The sequence below is a fragment of the Chinchilla lanigera genome, unplaced genomic scaffold (assembly GCF_000276665.1).
Source record: "Chinchilla lanigera isolate Chin_1 unplaced genomic scaffold, ChiLan1.0 scaffold00001, whole genome shotgun sequence".
Classification (NCBI taxonomy): domain Eukaryota; kingdom Metazoa; phylum Chordata; class Mammalia; order Rodentia; family Chinchillidae; genus Chinchilla; species Chinchilla lanigera.
Genome location: NW_004955402.1, coordinates 42,587,045 through 42,601,414, shown reverse-complemented (window position 1 = coordinate 42,601,414; position 14,370 = coordinate 42,587,045). Strand labels below are relative to the sequence as shown.

Here is a 14,370-nt window from a genome sequence, read left to right as displayed (position 1 = left end):
GGGGAGGGCTGACTCTCATGGCCAAGAATGAAACTGAACATAATTCTAAAATTATGTTCTTTCCTTTGGAAGCATCTGATAAGTATGAAGCCCTGTGGAACCTATGGTCAGAGAGGGAAAAGAAGTAGATTTGTTCTTATTATCCTTCCCTCCCTTTCCTGCTCAGGAATAATGACACTGGCTACTGGCCGGTAACTGAGGCATTCTCTAGCATGCAGAGCACCCAGCTCCAATGACCCTCCCTGCCCCCTCCACTCCCAGCTGCCTCCTCCTCATTGCCCCGGCAGAGCACCAACTTGGACTTGTACATAATGGCCTACAAGGCCCAGCACAGCATTTAATTAATCCAGGTGTCTAACTCTTGGCAGTGGGCAGCAGAGGGGTGTAGGGGCCAGCTCCACAGCCCCAGAATGCTCATGCTGCCGTGAGTGAGTCTCTCCCCACCTAGGGGTGTGCTGTTTGGTGAACCCACTTGCAAAAGGGACGTGCTGATCCTCTAGTCAGCCTGGAAGCTTCTCTGGGTCAGAGAATTTATGGCTGCAGATGGGGACATCCTAGGAGAGTCGAGTCTAAGAATTTGAAAGCAAGGTTTCATATTGCAAACACCAATATGCATTGGCAACTGCAGCGACAGGCCTTTGGAATTTCAGTGAGGAAAAGTTCTTCAGCAGATGTCAGGAGGGCAACAGTATTTCATTTTCAGAACCCACACACAAAACACCCAAGATAGAATGTTTAAATTCTTAAAAATAATTTTCTAACAATCACCAGTGTACACTAAGTTCCTTTCTGCTGTCTTGATTTTTGTCCATCAAGTTTCTGATTTAGGTAAGAGCTTCAATTGATGCTGACAAGGTTTGTAGGCCAGAAGCAGGGCAGATAGTGGTTTTGCTTCAATGAATAAAGGTGTGTAATATTTTTGGCAACAAGATAATGCCTCATTCCTACTTTGAGATGCCTTAAAATAAATAAGTGAATATCTATGTCAACATGGAAGAAAGGGCAATTGGGTATTTTTCTACTAGAGATTTGGAAAATAACAGTAACAAAAACATTCTCTGTTATGGTTTGTGTCTAGATGTCCCCCCAAAGCCTCATGCAGACATGAGAGACAGGCTTATCAGTGGTGGCTGAACCTAGAGCTTGTGATTGATTCATGGTCCAATGCTGGGATTAAGGGTGTGAGTGCTACCTCATCGTGGGGTGGGTAGTCTGTGTACATTATAAGGGACAGAAAGAGGCTTGTTCCTGCCCTTGCTTGCTTGCTTTTGCTGTCTTCTGCTGCCATGAACTGTTGCCCCTCCGCCATGTGCCACACTGCCCTGGGGCCAGCTGATTATGGACTGAAACCTTTACAAACTGTGAGCTAAATAAACTTTCCTCCCTTAACTTTGGGTGTTGGGTATTTTGTCTCAGAAATGAGAACAGTAACTAAGACATTCTTTTTATTTATATGTCTCAAAGTCTGAGGTCTTTTCTTATCTAGATTGAGTATTTTTAATATGTTACATGTATTGAATGAGAGAGAAACAGCCCCAGGTGAGGCCCAGGGAGGGGGTGGCGGGAAAGAACGAAAATATGCCAAGGTACACAAGTGGGTTGGGGAACTGTCTCACCTATAGTTTTCCTCAACAGTCAGAATTATCTGAGGATAGCAGAATCACACTGGTTTTTTTCCCTGTAAGTACTGGGAATTGAACCTGGGGCCTCTATACTGTGCTACATCCCTAGTCCCTTTTGTATTTTGAAATAGGGTCTTTCTAAGTTACTAAGTTGCCCAGAAGGGCTCTAACTTAAGATCCTCCTGCCTCAACTTCCCAGAGTGCAGGATTAGAGGTGAGTATCACCCCACTCATTTAGAATCACACATTTCTGACCTAAGGGTACTCTGGTCTGATTTTCACACGTTGCCCAATGTGGTAGTCAGTGGCCACATGTGATTTAAGTTTTAATTTTACTTAAAATGAAACAGAATGAAAAACTCAGCTCCCTCCATCACATACCCACATTTCAGATGCTTAGGTACCACATGTGGTTCCAGCAATAGTGGCACCTGGCCATGTGAGGGAGGGATCTGCCCTATCAATCTGTCCTCAAACACCAGAATCCTCTCCATCAAGAAGTATGTCCTGAGGAATGAACTCTCTAGCAGAGGATAGGGCCATATAAAAATAATTCGATAATCATACTGCCCATCGGATTCCTAGATCCTTAAAAAGGCATGGATGGGCTGGATGGGCAAAATTATCACCATATTCCTGCCCTCCAGGGGTTTCCTTCATTACTAATGAGACAGCTGGGGCACTACTTTCACCTTCCTAATTTTCTTACTTAAAGTTTGGTGATTCTGACAAACACTGAATCTATAGGCTGTATATAACCTGACAATGGTCGTTATACAATCAGGAAATGACCATCCATCATTGACTCCATAAAACATTCTCAGATGTTTTCACTGACTTACAGTCTTGCCTCTGCATTATCACGCCAAGTGAATGACACTGTGCGATTTTCCCACAAGTGCTCTACACACATGATCAAATATGCACCTCAAATTCTGGGGCCAGAGGCCATGCCCATTTAGAATGCTACTTGGGTTCTACCATCACATAAATAATAAATAAAACTTCATGCATTTCTTTCGTTTTATATGTGGTCCATCTCTCAGAATGCAGTTGGCTCAAAAAACTAGTCACTTTGAAGTATCCAGATTATAGTATACCAGTGCAGGCTACTTTGTGGGAAGATCCACCGTTTCACTGACCTGGTTCATGTCTGAGAAATTAGTCCTCTCCAGGTGGTCTCTGTTTCATCTCTTTAATCGGCTGGTTTCAATTCTGACTTCTTTTTTTTTTGTTTTGTTTTTCTTGGAACTCAGGACCTTGTGCTTGCCAGGTAGGTGCCTGTGCCACTGAGCTATATCCCCTGGTTTCAATTCTAACCCTGGGCCTCAGCACTACTCTCTTGTAGTGCTGATACCTACCTCATACCTACCTCCAACCAAAACCAAAGGTGAATTATTCCCGATACTACGTGGTCTCTCCTTCAGTTCTCTGGGCACCACGCCTCGTCTTTCAAAACCAATCATTACTAAATCATTCCAACAAGGACTTATTAGAGCAAGTTGGAAAATTTGCACTTATTTTTCTTAGAAAGATTAACAAATAATCATAAATAGTCCCTCTTGCCAAGGTGTGACTTTTAGGGAAAAGGGTTGCTGGAGATAGCCATAAAAACTGACCAACCCACCAAGATGGTCTGAAACTATAAGATGATTACAGCTTCGACCTGCAGAGCATAAATAGAAGACCTAATGGTATGCAAAGACATGAGGAGTATTCCTCACAGATAATGAGACATCTACATGCTCTCAATGGGATCTGAAAAAAACTAATCAGATTTCTGACAACTTTTACAATTGATCTCATGCAGAAGTGCCATGCAGGCACACACACTTCTCTTCCCAAGGCACCTTATGCTTCAGGTTTTTATACAGAGACAAAGTATCTTAGTCCTATCACTCCTGCTTCCCACCTCTTGAAAGGAAATACTCTTAAAATCTTTCTTCCTTAGTAGCTCCCCTGAGTAGGAATCAGCTCCTTGCCATCCCATTCCTTCCCAATGCATCCTCAAAGCTTGCTTGGAAAGATGTAGTCTCAGTATGGAACACAGGGAATAGCCATGGTTTACAGGAAGGAGGCTGCACTAGGTGGTGTAAGTCATTTTAGTTTATGGGCTATTTACGTTTCGCACCCACACAAAGCATTTAAAAAACACAGTGCCCTTGTAAGGCTGAAATATTTGACTCTCCTCTCTCAGCTACTACTTCTGCTATGAGCATTTGTGCTGCCCAGGGGAAGAAAGCCAAGAGGAGAGGTGGAGCAACCTAGAAAACTGAGGCTACAGTATGAGATCAGCTACCTCCACCACGGCTCCAGGTCTCACCCCACATCCTACTTACTGCCTCAGGTTGCGGGTGACACCTCAATCAGCAGCTACAGTCAACAGCTCTAGCTATTTTGCTCATTTAAGCAGACACAAACAGGAGCAGGTCAATGAACACACACAGTATCTTCTTCAATGCTGAGAAAGCCACAGACCCAAATCTGGGCAATTCCAGTATAGCATCCATGAGAAGCAAGCATGTGCACTTCTAGACAAAGAGAGCCAGGCATCAAACTAGACCCAAAGGATGAATTTGGGAGCAAAGACATCAGTTGGGCTTGACAGAGGATAGGGTCATTCTGTAAGGTGTGACATGCAAAGGCAGAGGAGCTACAGGACCGAAGAAGGTGGGAGTTGGGGATGCTGGCAGAACAAGGACAGCCTGTATGAGCCAGGCATCTCTATCTGTTCCCTGAGAAGGACTGTTCTTGAGCAAGGAGCAAGGGCCTCAGTACACGCGCCTCATTCAGCATCTCCATCAGGCTGGGGGATTCTGTCCTACAAATGCACAGCTAGAAATAGCAAGAACCCACTCCCCACAGCGTGCAACACAAAGCATGTAACTGTCCTTACCGGAAGGTGACTAAGGGGCACGTCCACCTGGCCCAGGAAGTCGTCTCGTGTCTGTAAAGAAGAGAGCAGAGAGTTAATGTTGTCTGTTCACTGAATATTAGTTTTCTTTAAAAAATATTTCATTACAAGAAGAGACCAAGGTCCAGGGCCTGCTGCTAGATGCAGTGGGGAGGGTAGAAGGCAGAGGGCCAAGATGAAGCACAGAGAGTCATCCCCAGGAGACCTGGGAGCTGGAAAGCTTGTGCATAGGACCTTTAGTTGGCTGAGACTCTAGTTAACGGCTATTGCCAAACAGTGGTACGGAATCATGCCTTAGGGTGGGGAGCATGTAGTTAGTCAGGGAGGACTTGTCAGGTTGCTGAGGTTTCAGGGGTAGAGCCAGGCGCAGTTTAAAAAGATAGGGAATGCAGAAAGAGGGAAGGGGAAAGGGGACAAAAAAAGTTATTAAGATATGTTAGTACGTGTACCAACTTCCCACCCAGAATGTAAAGATTATATACTGCATACAAATACTAATAAACTAAAATTAAAAACAACAATGAAAAAAAGAGAAGACAATACAGAAACATGGGGAACATTTTAAATATTTATTTAATCATATGTTACAAACCAAGAGCTCCCTGACAAACAAATCTTATAAACTGTAGACGATAAAGACAAAAGCCTTTTCAATCTGGTACGTACACTGCTTGATAGTGCACTTTCAAGTATTAGGTCCTGTAAGTGTTGGACATACCATGTCCTTCCCTCTTTCCAATTGTCACCTAGTGAGCTCCTGGCTGACTCGAACAAGAGCCCAGTGGAATGCATTAGAAGATGCTCACTGTCATTTGGGAAGTCCTAACTCAGATTCAGGAGACCAACAGACATGCTGACACCATGTCCTGTGGTTACTGCTCTCACGGCAAGGCCTTGGGTATCCAGGTGATCTGAGGCAGAAGTAGACTAATACGTGCAGCTGCTCTGACACATTCAAAATGCATAAATGCTCAGAAGACCTTTACAGGTAATCAAACTCACCCCACAGCTAGCTGAAGATAAGCCAGAGTCCAGATCCCATCACTCCAAATCCTAGGCTTGTATTTTCACTCTGCTGGTTCACTGAGAAATATGCTAATTTATAGAAACTACTTTCCAACATTCTCTTCTTCCATTTAGAGAAGTAGCCGGTTAATACAAACAAAATTTACTGAGGTAATTTCTGCTAGCCTTAGGTGTTTCCTTTTAGAGAGTTTAAAAAATTTGGTAACTAGAAAGCCATCTAGCCCCTGTAAGTGATGCATGAAGGATAACAACAGGTTAAAGCACTGGCTGGGTGTGCACACCCTTTGAGAAGATTTTCAGCTCTTACATTTTCTCAGCTCTATTTGCCACAACCTAATATAGGGATGCCTCATGAAGGGTGTAAGGAAAGTGTCACCAAGTTCTGAGTGTCCTACAGGAAGCAGCAGTCATCAGAAGGCCTAGAAAGTGATGCCAGCTCTGCCGCCCAGCTCAGAGGTAGTTCCCACTGCCCAGTGACTCACACGGATGACAGTCATACAAGGAGTTAGGGAGCTTGATCATTCGTCCTCTGTTTGGCTGATTTCATTGTCATTCTACATAAAAACTTTTAAACTTTTACAACATTTTAAATATATTTTTGAAGCATATCATGATTACACTCCTTGTGAGCAGCTGGTACACGTACATGGCATCTTAATTCTTTTTACTTCTCTTTCCATCTGCAGTGTCCTTCCCATTTGCAAAAGAGCTACTGCCCTGTTTCCTATTATCTATCTTTCATGATGTCAGTTAACTGCACCATCCAAAAACAAGTGGAAATTGATTGAAAATTCGCAATGAAGTGTATGTCCAACTCATGTGAGCAGACTGGTACTGCCACTCGGCCCCTCACCTCGTGTTCCTCCTCATCCTCCTGCTACTGCTAACAGCCAGGAGGAGGAGGGTATAGACTACAGTCATCCAGAGACACCATTATTCAAAGCTCTATTTCATAACCCGGGATCTGCAAAGCTACTCATGAATCACGAAACAAAATACGTTTTAGTAAAAACTCAAGAAACATCTATGTGCCCATATGGTTCTGTTAGGGAGATATCAGCATTCCAAGCTAAAAAAATAGTTAAGCTCTGCCCAGATACCAAAGACAGGTGCCCAAAAAATGCCAGTTAGAGAAGTTAGAGCAGTGAGCTTCCACGGCGCTCATCCTGCTCAGGCTCTGGGCCAAAGCTCTGTCCTCTCAGCAACCACCAGAGGCAGGCACAATTACTGTGCTCACTTTACTGATGGGAAACGTCTCGGGAAGCAGCAGGAATACAGGGAATGCGCCAGTTCCAGGCTCTTCCTTGGATGCTGGCTCTCAATGATGGAGATGAGCAGAGAGTCTAATGATAGCACAGAGATTCTAATGACTTTCAGTGGTTCTGTTCAAGTGTTTGCTGGGTCTGTCCTCTTTCACACTACTTCTGACTGCACCTGCTCCCTTCCGCAAAGGAAGAGTTTACGGAATTCCCCCAGGCATTGTGAACCTGTGAACCCGATCCTACCTTATCAATTTCCTCATCACACTGAAAAGACAACTTCGAAAACAGCTAAAGACAAAAGAACTTCACCACTAAAAGAAGCAAAAGGCTCTTATTGGTTTGAATTAAGGAAAATAGAAATAAAATTAAGTTTTAAAATAAAATAGGGGGCCGGGGATATAGCTCAGTGGTGCAAGCACCTGCCTGGCAAGCACGAGGTTGTGAGTCTGATTCCCAGTACCAAAAAAACCCCAACAACCACCACCAAAAAAAACCCCATAGTGCCTAAAATAAAATAGGGATAAAGCCCGAAACAGCACATGGTTTGAGTGAAAGGGCTTAAACCAACCATGCATTAGTCCGTGGAAGATGTGTTTGTCTGAGAGTCCTAGGTTTAAAAATGTCTAGCGTTGCCCAAACTATAGAAAGTACAGGCAATATAATATTTAAGTTAAGACCATTATCCCACTTTTTAAAAATGTCTTCAGCTGCAGAAGAGATATGATAGAGGATGAGAAGCTCTTGGAGGCCTTTGCATCCAGGAGGCACAGGAAGGGCCACCTTGGACACCTGTGAAGGATCCTGCCTGCAGCCCTGCGAAGACAGCATCTGAGGTCATCACAACTTTTTTAGGACGTCACAGCCACAGTACTGACATTTACAGTGAGTAATAACAATATTACACAGATACATTAATCAAATCAGCTTTCATTCATCTACATTAGGAAATTATTCCTGTTACACCCCATGTTAACTAAAACAAGAGCCAAAGTAATTTCAACACATACAGTGAATACTGGCATCTTTTTTTTTTAAGTGGAAAAGGGCTGTGAATTCCAACTTCTTAGTTGTTCTACTGTTCTCTAGGGGGAAAGCGTGCAGGCTCATAATCATACTTCTGATGAGCCATCCAATACTTATTCAAAGTAACGACAACGTCCAGTGGAGCCCCTGAAATGTCATAGAAGGTGAAAGAGAAATCTATATTGCATTACTGAAAAAGTGAAATACATACACAACTCAAATACTATGTCTCTTAGAAACTGCTCACTAAATACTGATTAACTACTTAGAGGGCCACCCTTCCCTCCCTTTTAACACAACGATACTCTCTCAAATGAGAACGAAGGAGATAATGTTACACCACATTCATGTACAGGTATGACGCTACAGCTCCAGCGAGACCCTACTGTAGCTTCTGTATATTTCTCTCAGAATCTGCAGTGGTCAGAGAAGCAGAGCACCAGAGTGGACACCAAACTTAGTGACCCTCACAAAATATTTTGAGATTCAATTTCCAGAAGAACACATCTGCTCAGAGAATCATACAGACTCTTGATCTCTGGGAAGGAGTTACGATTAAGGTTGGGACCCGAATGTTACTATTCACTCACGACCCCACCGCCCTGATCCATTCCACACACAGACAGCCGTCACAGCAAGGCTACGCACACTGGGAGCTTCCCATCAAAGCTCGGAGCCAGGGCAGGGAACTGGGAGTGCAGGGAAGCGCTGGAGCCAGGGAGGATGCCCAGCGGTCACACCGGGGTCATAAAGTGAACAGGTGTCTTAGTTAATGAATGCCCTTGCTGCTGGGACGAAACACCTGACAACTGTAACTTGAAAGAGGAGAGGTTTATTTTGGCTCATCTTTTTAGGAGCTCCAGTCCACAAACGGCTGGCTCCAAAGAAGAAAACAGCGTGGCAGCGGCATGGGGGAAGGAAAGTTGTTCTTCTCATGGCAGCCAGGAAGGAGGGAGCTAGGGGAGCAGGGAGGGCAGATACACGGTTCCGGTCTCGCTTCTTCTAACCAGACTGGCCTCCTAATAGCAAGTCAGCTATCATGCCCTGTAATCAATCGCCTTCTGAACACATGAGGCTTTGGGGCTATTTTAGATCTAATGCATAAAAATGCACAAAGGATAGTAAAAAGTATCAAAAGGGACAGGTGATTCTCAGGGAAGTGTCTCCATGTAATACTGTGGCTAAGTATTGAGGTAGTATTCTTTAAGCTCTGCGTTTCCACCCCACAGTGATTTATAAGAAGCAGTTTTGTTTTTCCTGGTGCTGGGGATTGAACCCAGGGCCAGGTACGCATTCTATAATTGAGCCACACCCTCAACCTTCCCTCCATTTTAAAATGAAGTATAACTGAACAGAAAATACCAGTGCCTCACATGAAATACCTGTGAGGAACTCTGCTTTGAGGAACTAAGTTTAGTGACATAAATATATAAATATGTGTACTAAGTTGGGGCATGAAATTAATTTCTTTTCATGTATCACCACCAAAAGAATCTGAAATGTCACTCAACTACAGAAGATGAAAAACCCTGTTACCCCAGCACTCTGGGAGGCTGAGGCAGGAGTACTATTCCAAGTCTGAGCCCAACTCGAGCAACGTAGTGAGTGAGAGCCCTTTTCAAAATAAAACTTTTTTAAAAAGAGGGGTGGGCATACAGCTCAGTGCTAGGACCCTGGGTTTAATTCTCAGTACCACAAACAGGCACCTACCCCTCTCCAAATAACACAAAACAAACAAAACACCCAGAATTACCCATTGCCTGATATTTCATCCTGGGAATCACTAAGGAGTGACATCAGTAACCACAGTTTCTTAAGACAAATAGAAGCGAAGAACAGAGAATGTACAATATAAGAGAATGCACAAAACGTAGGAGAGAGAATGTACAGAATCCGAATTTAAGAGTGAAGACAGGTGGTTGCATTTACATGCCAAGTATCAACGTAAATGTCAAACTATCTCGACCACAAAGGCGGAAAAAACCCTCTGCTCTCCCGCTTCACCACCAAACACAACCTCTGCACCTGGTGTCTCCGTCCACAGCACGGGGCTCCACTGGCCAGCACTGGTGCTGACAGGAGGCTGTGTGTGCGTGCGCATGCGCATGGAACAGCACGCATTGTGAACTATCTCAATAAGGAACGGCTTCAGTAATTTTCACAGAAGCCTCTTAGACCAAATGTTAAAAATACAATGACCCTTCAACAGCTTAGCGCCTGGGGAGTCACCTGAACATCATGATGAATTCCTTCTTTAGACCTTGTCACGTTCCTCAGCTGTCATCATACTGTAGGGAAAAGATCCTTATTTCTCATTCCCCTTGACAGGAACATCAGCCTCCATCATGCGGACACAGAGCCCTGTGGCTCAGGAAAACATCAGGAGTCCAGTCTGGCCTCCATCCACCCGTCCTGCATGTGCCATCACCTCAACGAGCCTCTGGCTTTGAGCTGAATGGCTTCAAACTATGTCAGCGATATCACCTAAATCAATTAAGTTCACTAAAAAAGTCACGATAAAAAGTTTTCTGAAAAAAAAAAAAAAAAGTTTTCTGAATGCACATGCTCTCACCCGAGTTCCCTTCACATATGCACCGGAACATAAAATGAAACGAATTTCAGGTACTTTGAAATACACACACACACACACACACACACACACACACACACACACACACACACACACACACACACGGAGCTAGCGCCTCTGCCATTTAGGTTTTAGAGGGAAGGGCTGATATCTGCCATTCACTGCAACAGAGTAAGGTGTGTCCTGGAGACACTAGTCCTTATTTATAATAACAAACAACACCTCCATGTCAACAAATCTCACAGCAACTCTCAGGACTTTTACAGGTCCCAGTAAAAGCACACTGGACAGGCAGGCAGAACTACACTGTGCTGGTTCTATCTGGCATTAGGAAGACAGTCTATTTAAGGGAACTTCTTTTATAATTCAAAAAACTAAAGCAGAAGGTGTGGAGACATGCACGGAGCAAGGAGCAGCTGTGCAGGCAGAGACCAGAGCCGTCTGGCAGTCAAAGTGTGGCTGTGGCCCAGGAACACAAGCAGGCCAGAACATGGGCCATGACAAGATGCTTCTCAGTGGGCTCAGATGGGGCCCTGGTTACGCCAGGTGCCCAGCTATGATGTTAGGGCTTCATGTTTCCTCTGCCTCACTCTGGATGGGTAGGGCCTGCCCCTTCACCCCAAATATAAGCATGCTCCAAGGTCAACAGAAGCTGCAGGAATTTCAGTTTTAGCAGAACCATTTGATAATCACAATTTAACACCCAGTAAATTGAGGGACGTGAATGCTGGGAAAGAACTCTGGGAACCAGAACCACGATGTGCACAACAGTGCTGAGCTCAGAATCTTCTCCTCACTGGCACCTTTCAGAGTGGTCAGCCACGGATGCATGCACGTCTCACAGCACGCTGAGGTCTGGGAAATTCACATTGCAGGTAGCTGCTCTGTAACAGAGGCATGAGCAGAATGCTACAGGAATCCTAACAGAGGATGGGCTCCTTTTGCCCAGGGTCTAGGCTGGTATGACTTTAGGGAGGATATAATCGTCAAGTAGGGTCAGGAAGCAGCCGTTTGCCCAAGGACAAACAGGAAGAAATGGCTATGTGTTGCAGCAGAGGCGTCAGGCTGAAGCAGCGAGGCACTGAAGAAGCCTGGTGGGAATGGGTGAGATCCATACCACTGAAGCTTGTGGAGAGGACAGTGGCACAGAGAGAACCAGGGACCTGTCTCAAAGGCCCCAGGTAGCTCATGAAGGGAGCAAAGACACAAGTGCACATTAAACACACAATGAATGGCAAGGACTGCGTCTCAGAAAGGCTGCCTGCAGGGAACAGCATGCGGAGGAGGGCATGAGGTCATCCTGCTGTGGCACTGTGGTGGCCCAGCCCTGCAGGAAGGGAAGGCCCAGAGTCCATCGGAAGAGTTCTGTTCCTGAGCTTTCTTGTCAGTAGGGCAAGGTGTCTGCAAGGTGCTGAGCACGGTGCCCATCAGCAAACCTCAGCAGTCAATGTTCCTGGCTTGATGCTGACAGGAAGCAAATGTGGAAGATGGTGGCGGGATGAGTTCACAGGAACGAGTGGTGTAGCCAGGTCACTGCCCCGCTCAGGCAGTGGGACTGCAGGGGACACAGATATCCTCAGTCTGCACGGTCTGACATTCATCACTTTCACTTTCCTATCTGTGATGTCTTCCCCTCCAACCCAGACTTGGAGAGCTTACTATAATCTGCACTCTGCACCGCTGTCCAGGGAAAGAAGAGGTCACCGTTTGTCCCTTCCAGGTTCCGGGGTATGGCCTGGCATCACAATCTGTCTCACAGTTGTCCAGCTGCACGAAAGCTCCCACACAGAGGCCACTTACAGCACTTTATAAAGCTATCTATCAGTGTAAAAATAATGCAAATGTAGAAAAACCTCAGGTATTACTGTCGTTCTCTTATGCAAGCTATTCCTCCACTGCTTCCTTGTGAAAGCAATACTAAATTTGATGAGGAAACTAAAACTTTTCAATGAACAAAATATACTAAAAATAAGGTACACATTCTCATATATTATGCTTGTTACAAAGCAAACAGATCTGAGAAAGAAAGTTCACTTAGACAAAAATGTGTCCCTGGGTTCGTTTAATGATATAACATTGTTTAGTTCTGTGCTTCTGGTTTGATGGTACAGTATGTCTTAATTCCTTAAGATTTCAGGATAATTTTCTTAGGATAAGCATCTCATTTCTTCTCTGGAGATGTTTTAAAATCAAATTTTCTGCAAGGAATTTAATACTAAATGGATAAAGACAAAGAGAAAAATTCTAGATTCTATATTTTCTCTCTGAACTTAGCCACTAAAGAACAGATCTTAGTAAACTAAAATAATTATAGGTAGACATGTCCTTAAGTAATAACTGCAGTGTCAGGATGATTTAGATAATGGGAAAAAGTAAATCCACATATACTATGGAGTCAGTATCATTTTGAACTTTGATTTCATTAGCTTGCTTGATGCTAAAAGCTCTTCCTCACCTCTCTCAGGGCATGTGAGACAAGCAGTCTGTCTTACTGCCTGGATGTACAATAGTTTGGACGTGTGGCATAGTGTGACCTACATGGTAATGTAAAGGCAGTGTGGTTTCACTCTTGGCCTTTCAGTGACTGAGACCCTTAGCTACAGTCACATAGATTTCTACAACGACAGTAACTGATTTTTTCCTAAAGGCTCCATTAAAACAGCCTCATAATATGAGTTTGGCATCCTAGGCAGATCCTTCTGAGTCTCTTTGCTCCAGTGGCCATGTCTTGGCAAAAACCATATCGGAGAAAATCTCTAGCTGAACTCGGGGGAAAGAGCCTCAACACGGCAAAGAATGACAAGCTCACATGTGCTCCCCTCTCATGTGCCAGGCAACCGCCAGAAGGAAGCTACAAAACCTGTCTGAGGCCACAGAACGACCAGGTAGCAGCCAGGATGAGGGTCCAGCAGTCTACCCCTGGCATCCACACTTGCACCATCTGAAGGGGCACCTGCAACTTCAAGAACCAACGTCTTCATGGAAGTCACGAGCAACTCTGGAATATCATTTTAGCAGTATTTGCCATGTGCATACCCCTGCATATGTGCTCTTCTCATCTGTATTTTAATATAAAAATGAGATGAGAAAAGTATAAGCCTGAAAAATAAATGGAAATGAATAGTTTTTATTCTTTTACTCTCCCTCCCCCTATGCTAACATCTTTTAAAGCATAACATTTGCAATTGGAGCATTTGTACTCCAGGGACATATAAAGACTTTCTAGGGTACTTGGGTATGGAAAATCCTGAACAAATCATCTTCTAGATCTTCCCATGTATGTGTCTTCTTCCTTAAAACTGATTTGCCTGAGAATAATGCCTGCCTTCTGGTACCTCTTCTTTCCTTCCTCCCCTTTCTCAGCTACAACCTCACTGTTTGGGTTTTCCAAAAGCATTTTTTCTTATTCTTTCTAAATTTCACCACAGTCCATTTTGATGGGTATAAAAGCCTCTATAGTCAAAAGGAAAGGACAGTTTGAAAATATGTGGCTCTTAATCTGGGCATGGTGGCACATGCTTGTAATCTCAGTGATCAGCAGGATGAGGCAGGAGCCGTGCCAGGAGCTAGAAGCCAGCCTGGGCTACACAGTGAGTTAGATGCCAGCCTGGACTACATAGTGAGAACCTAACTCAAAAAATAAAACAAAACATGGTTCTGGAAGGTGCAAAGGTAGCTGAGGATGAAAAGGAGATACTACCTGATTTCATCTAGATGACATCCTCATGGAATGACATTTTGTCTATTTGATATCAATTGATCCATCCATCCATCATCCATCCAGCCATCCACCCACCCACCCACCTGATTTTTTTGAAGGTAGAAAATAAATCCAATATTGTTTTAAAAATAGTCCAATATTTCTGATTGTATTTATTTGTTTGTTTATTTATTTATTTTTGGTCTTTTTGAGACAGGGTTTCGCTATGCACT

General features: G+C 44.1%; 1 protein-coding gene across 8 annotated transcripts in view; it reads right to left on the bottom strand.

Moving 5' to 3' along the window:
* The window catches only part of Nedd4l (neural precursor cell expressed, developmentally down-regulated 4-like, E3 ubiquitin protein ligase), a 349,282-nt gene that overhangs the window by 87,247 nt on the left and 247,665 nt on the right, over positions 1–14,370 (bottom strand). For 7 of the 8 annotated variants that reach the window (XM_005372988.2, XM_013511013.1, XM_013510994.1 and 4 more), the window contains one exon: positions 4,519–4,569. In XM_005372988.2, the coding sequence (XP_005373045.1) occupies positions 4,519–4,569 (51 nt within the window). Of the gene's footprint in view, positions 1–4,518; positions 4,570–14,370 lie in introns of those variants that run through there. The other variant, XM_013511005.1, reaches the window with a different exon arrangement.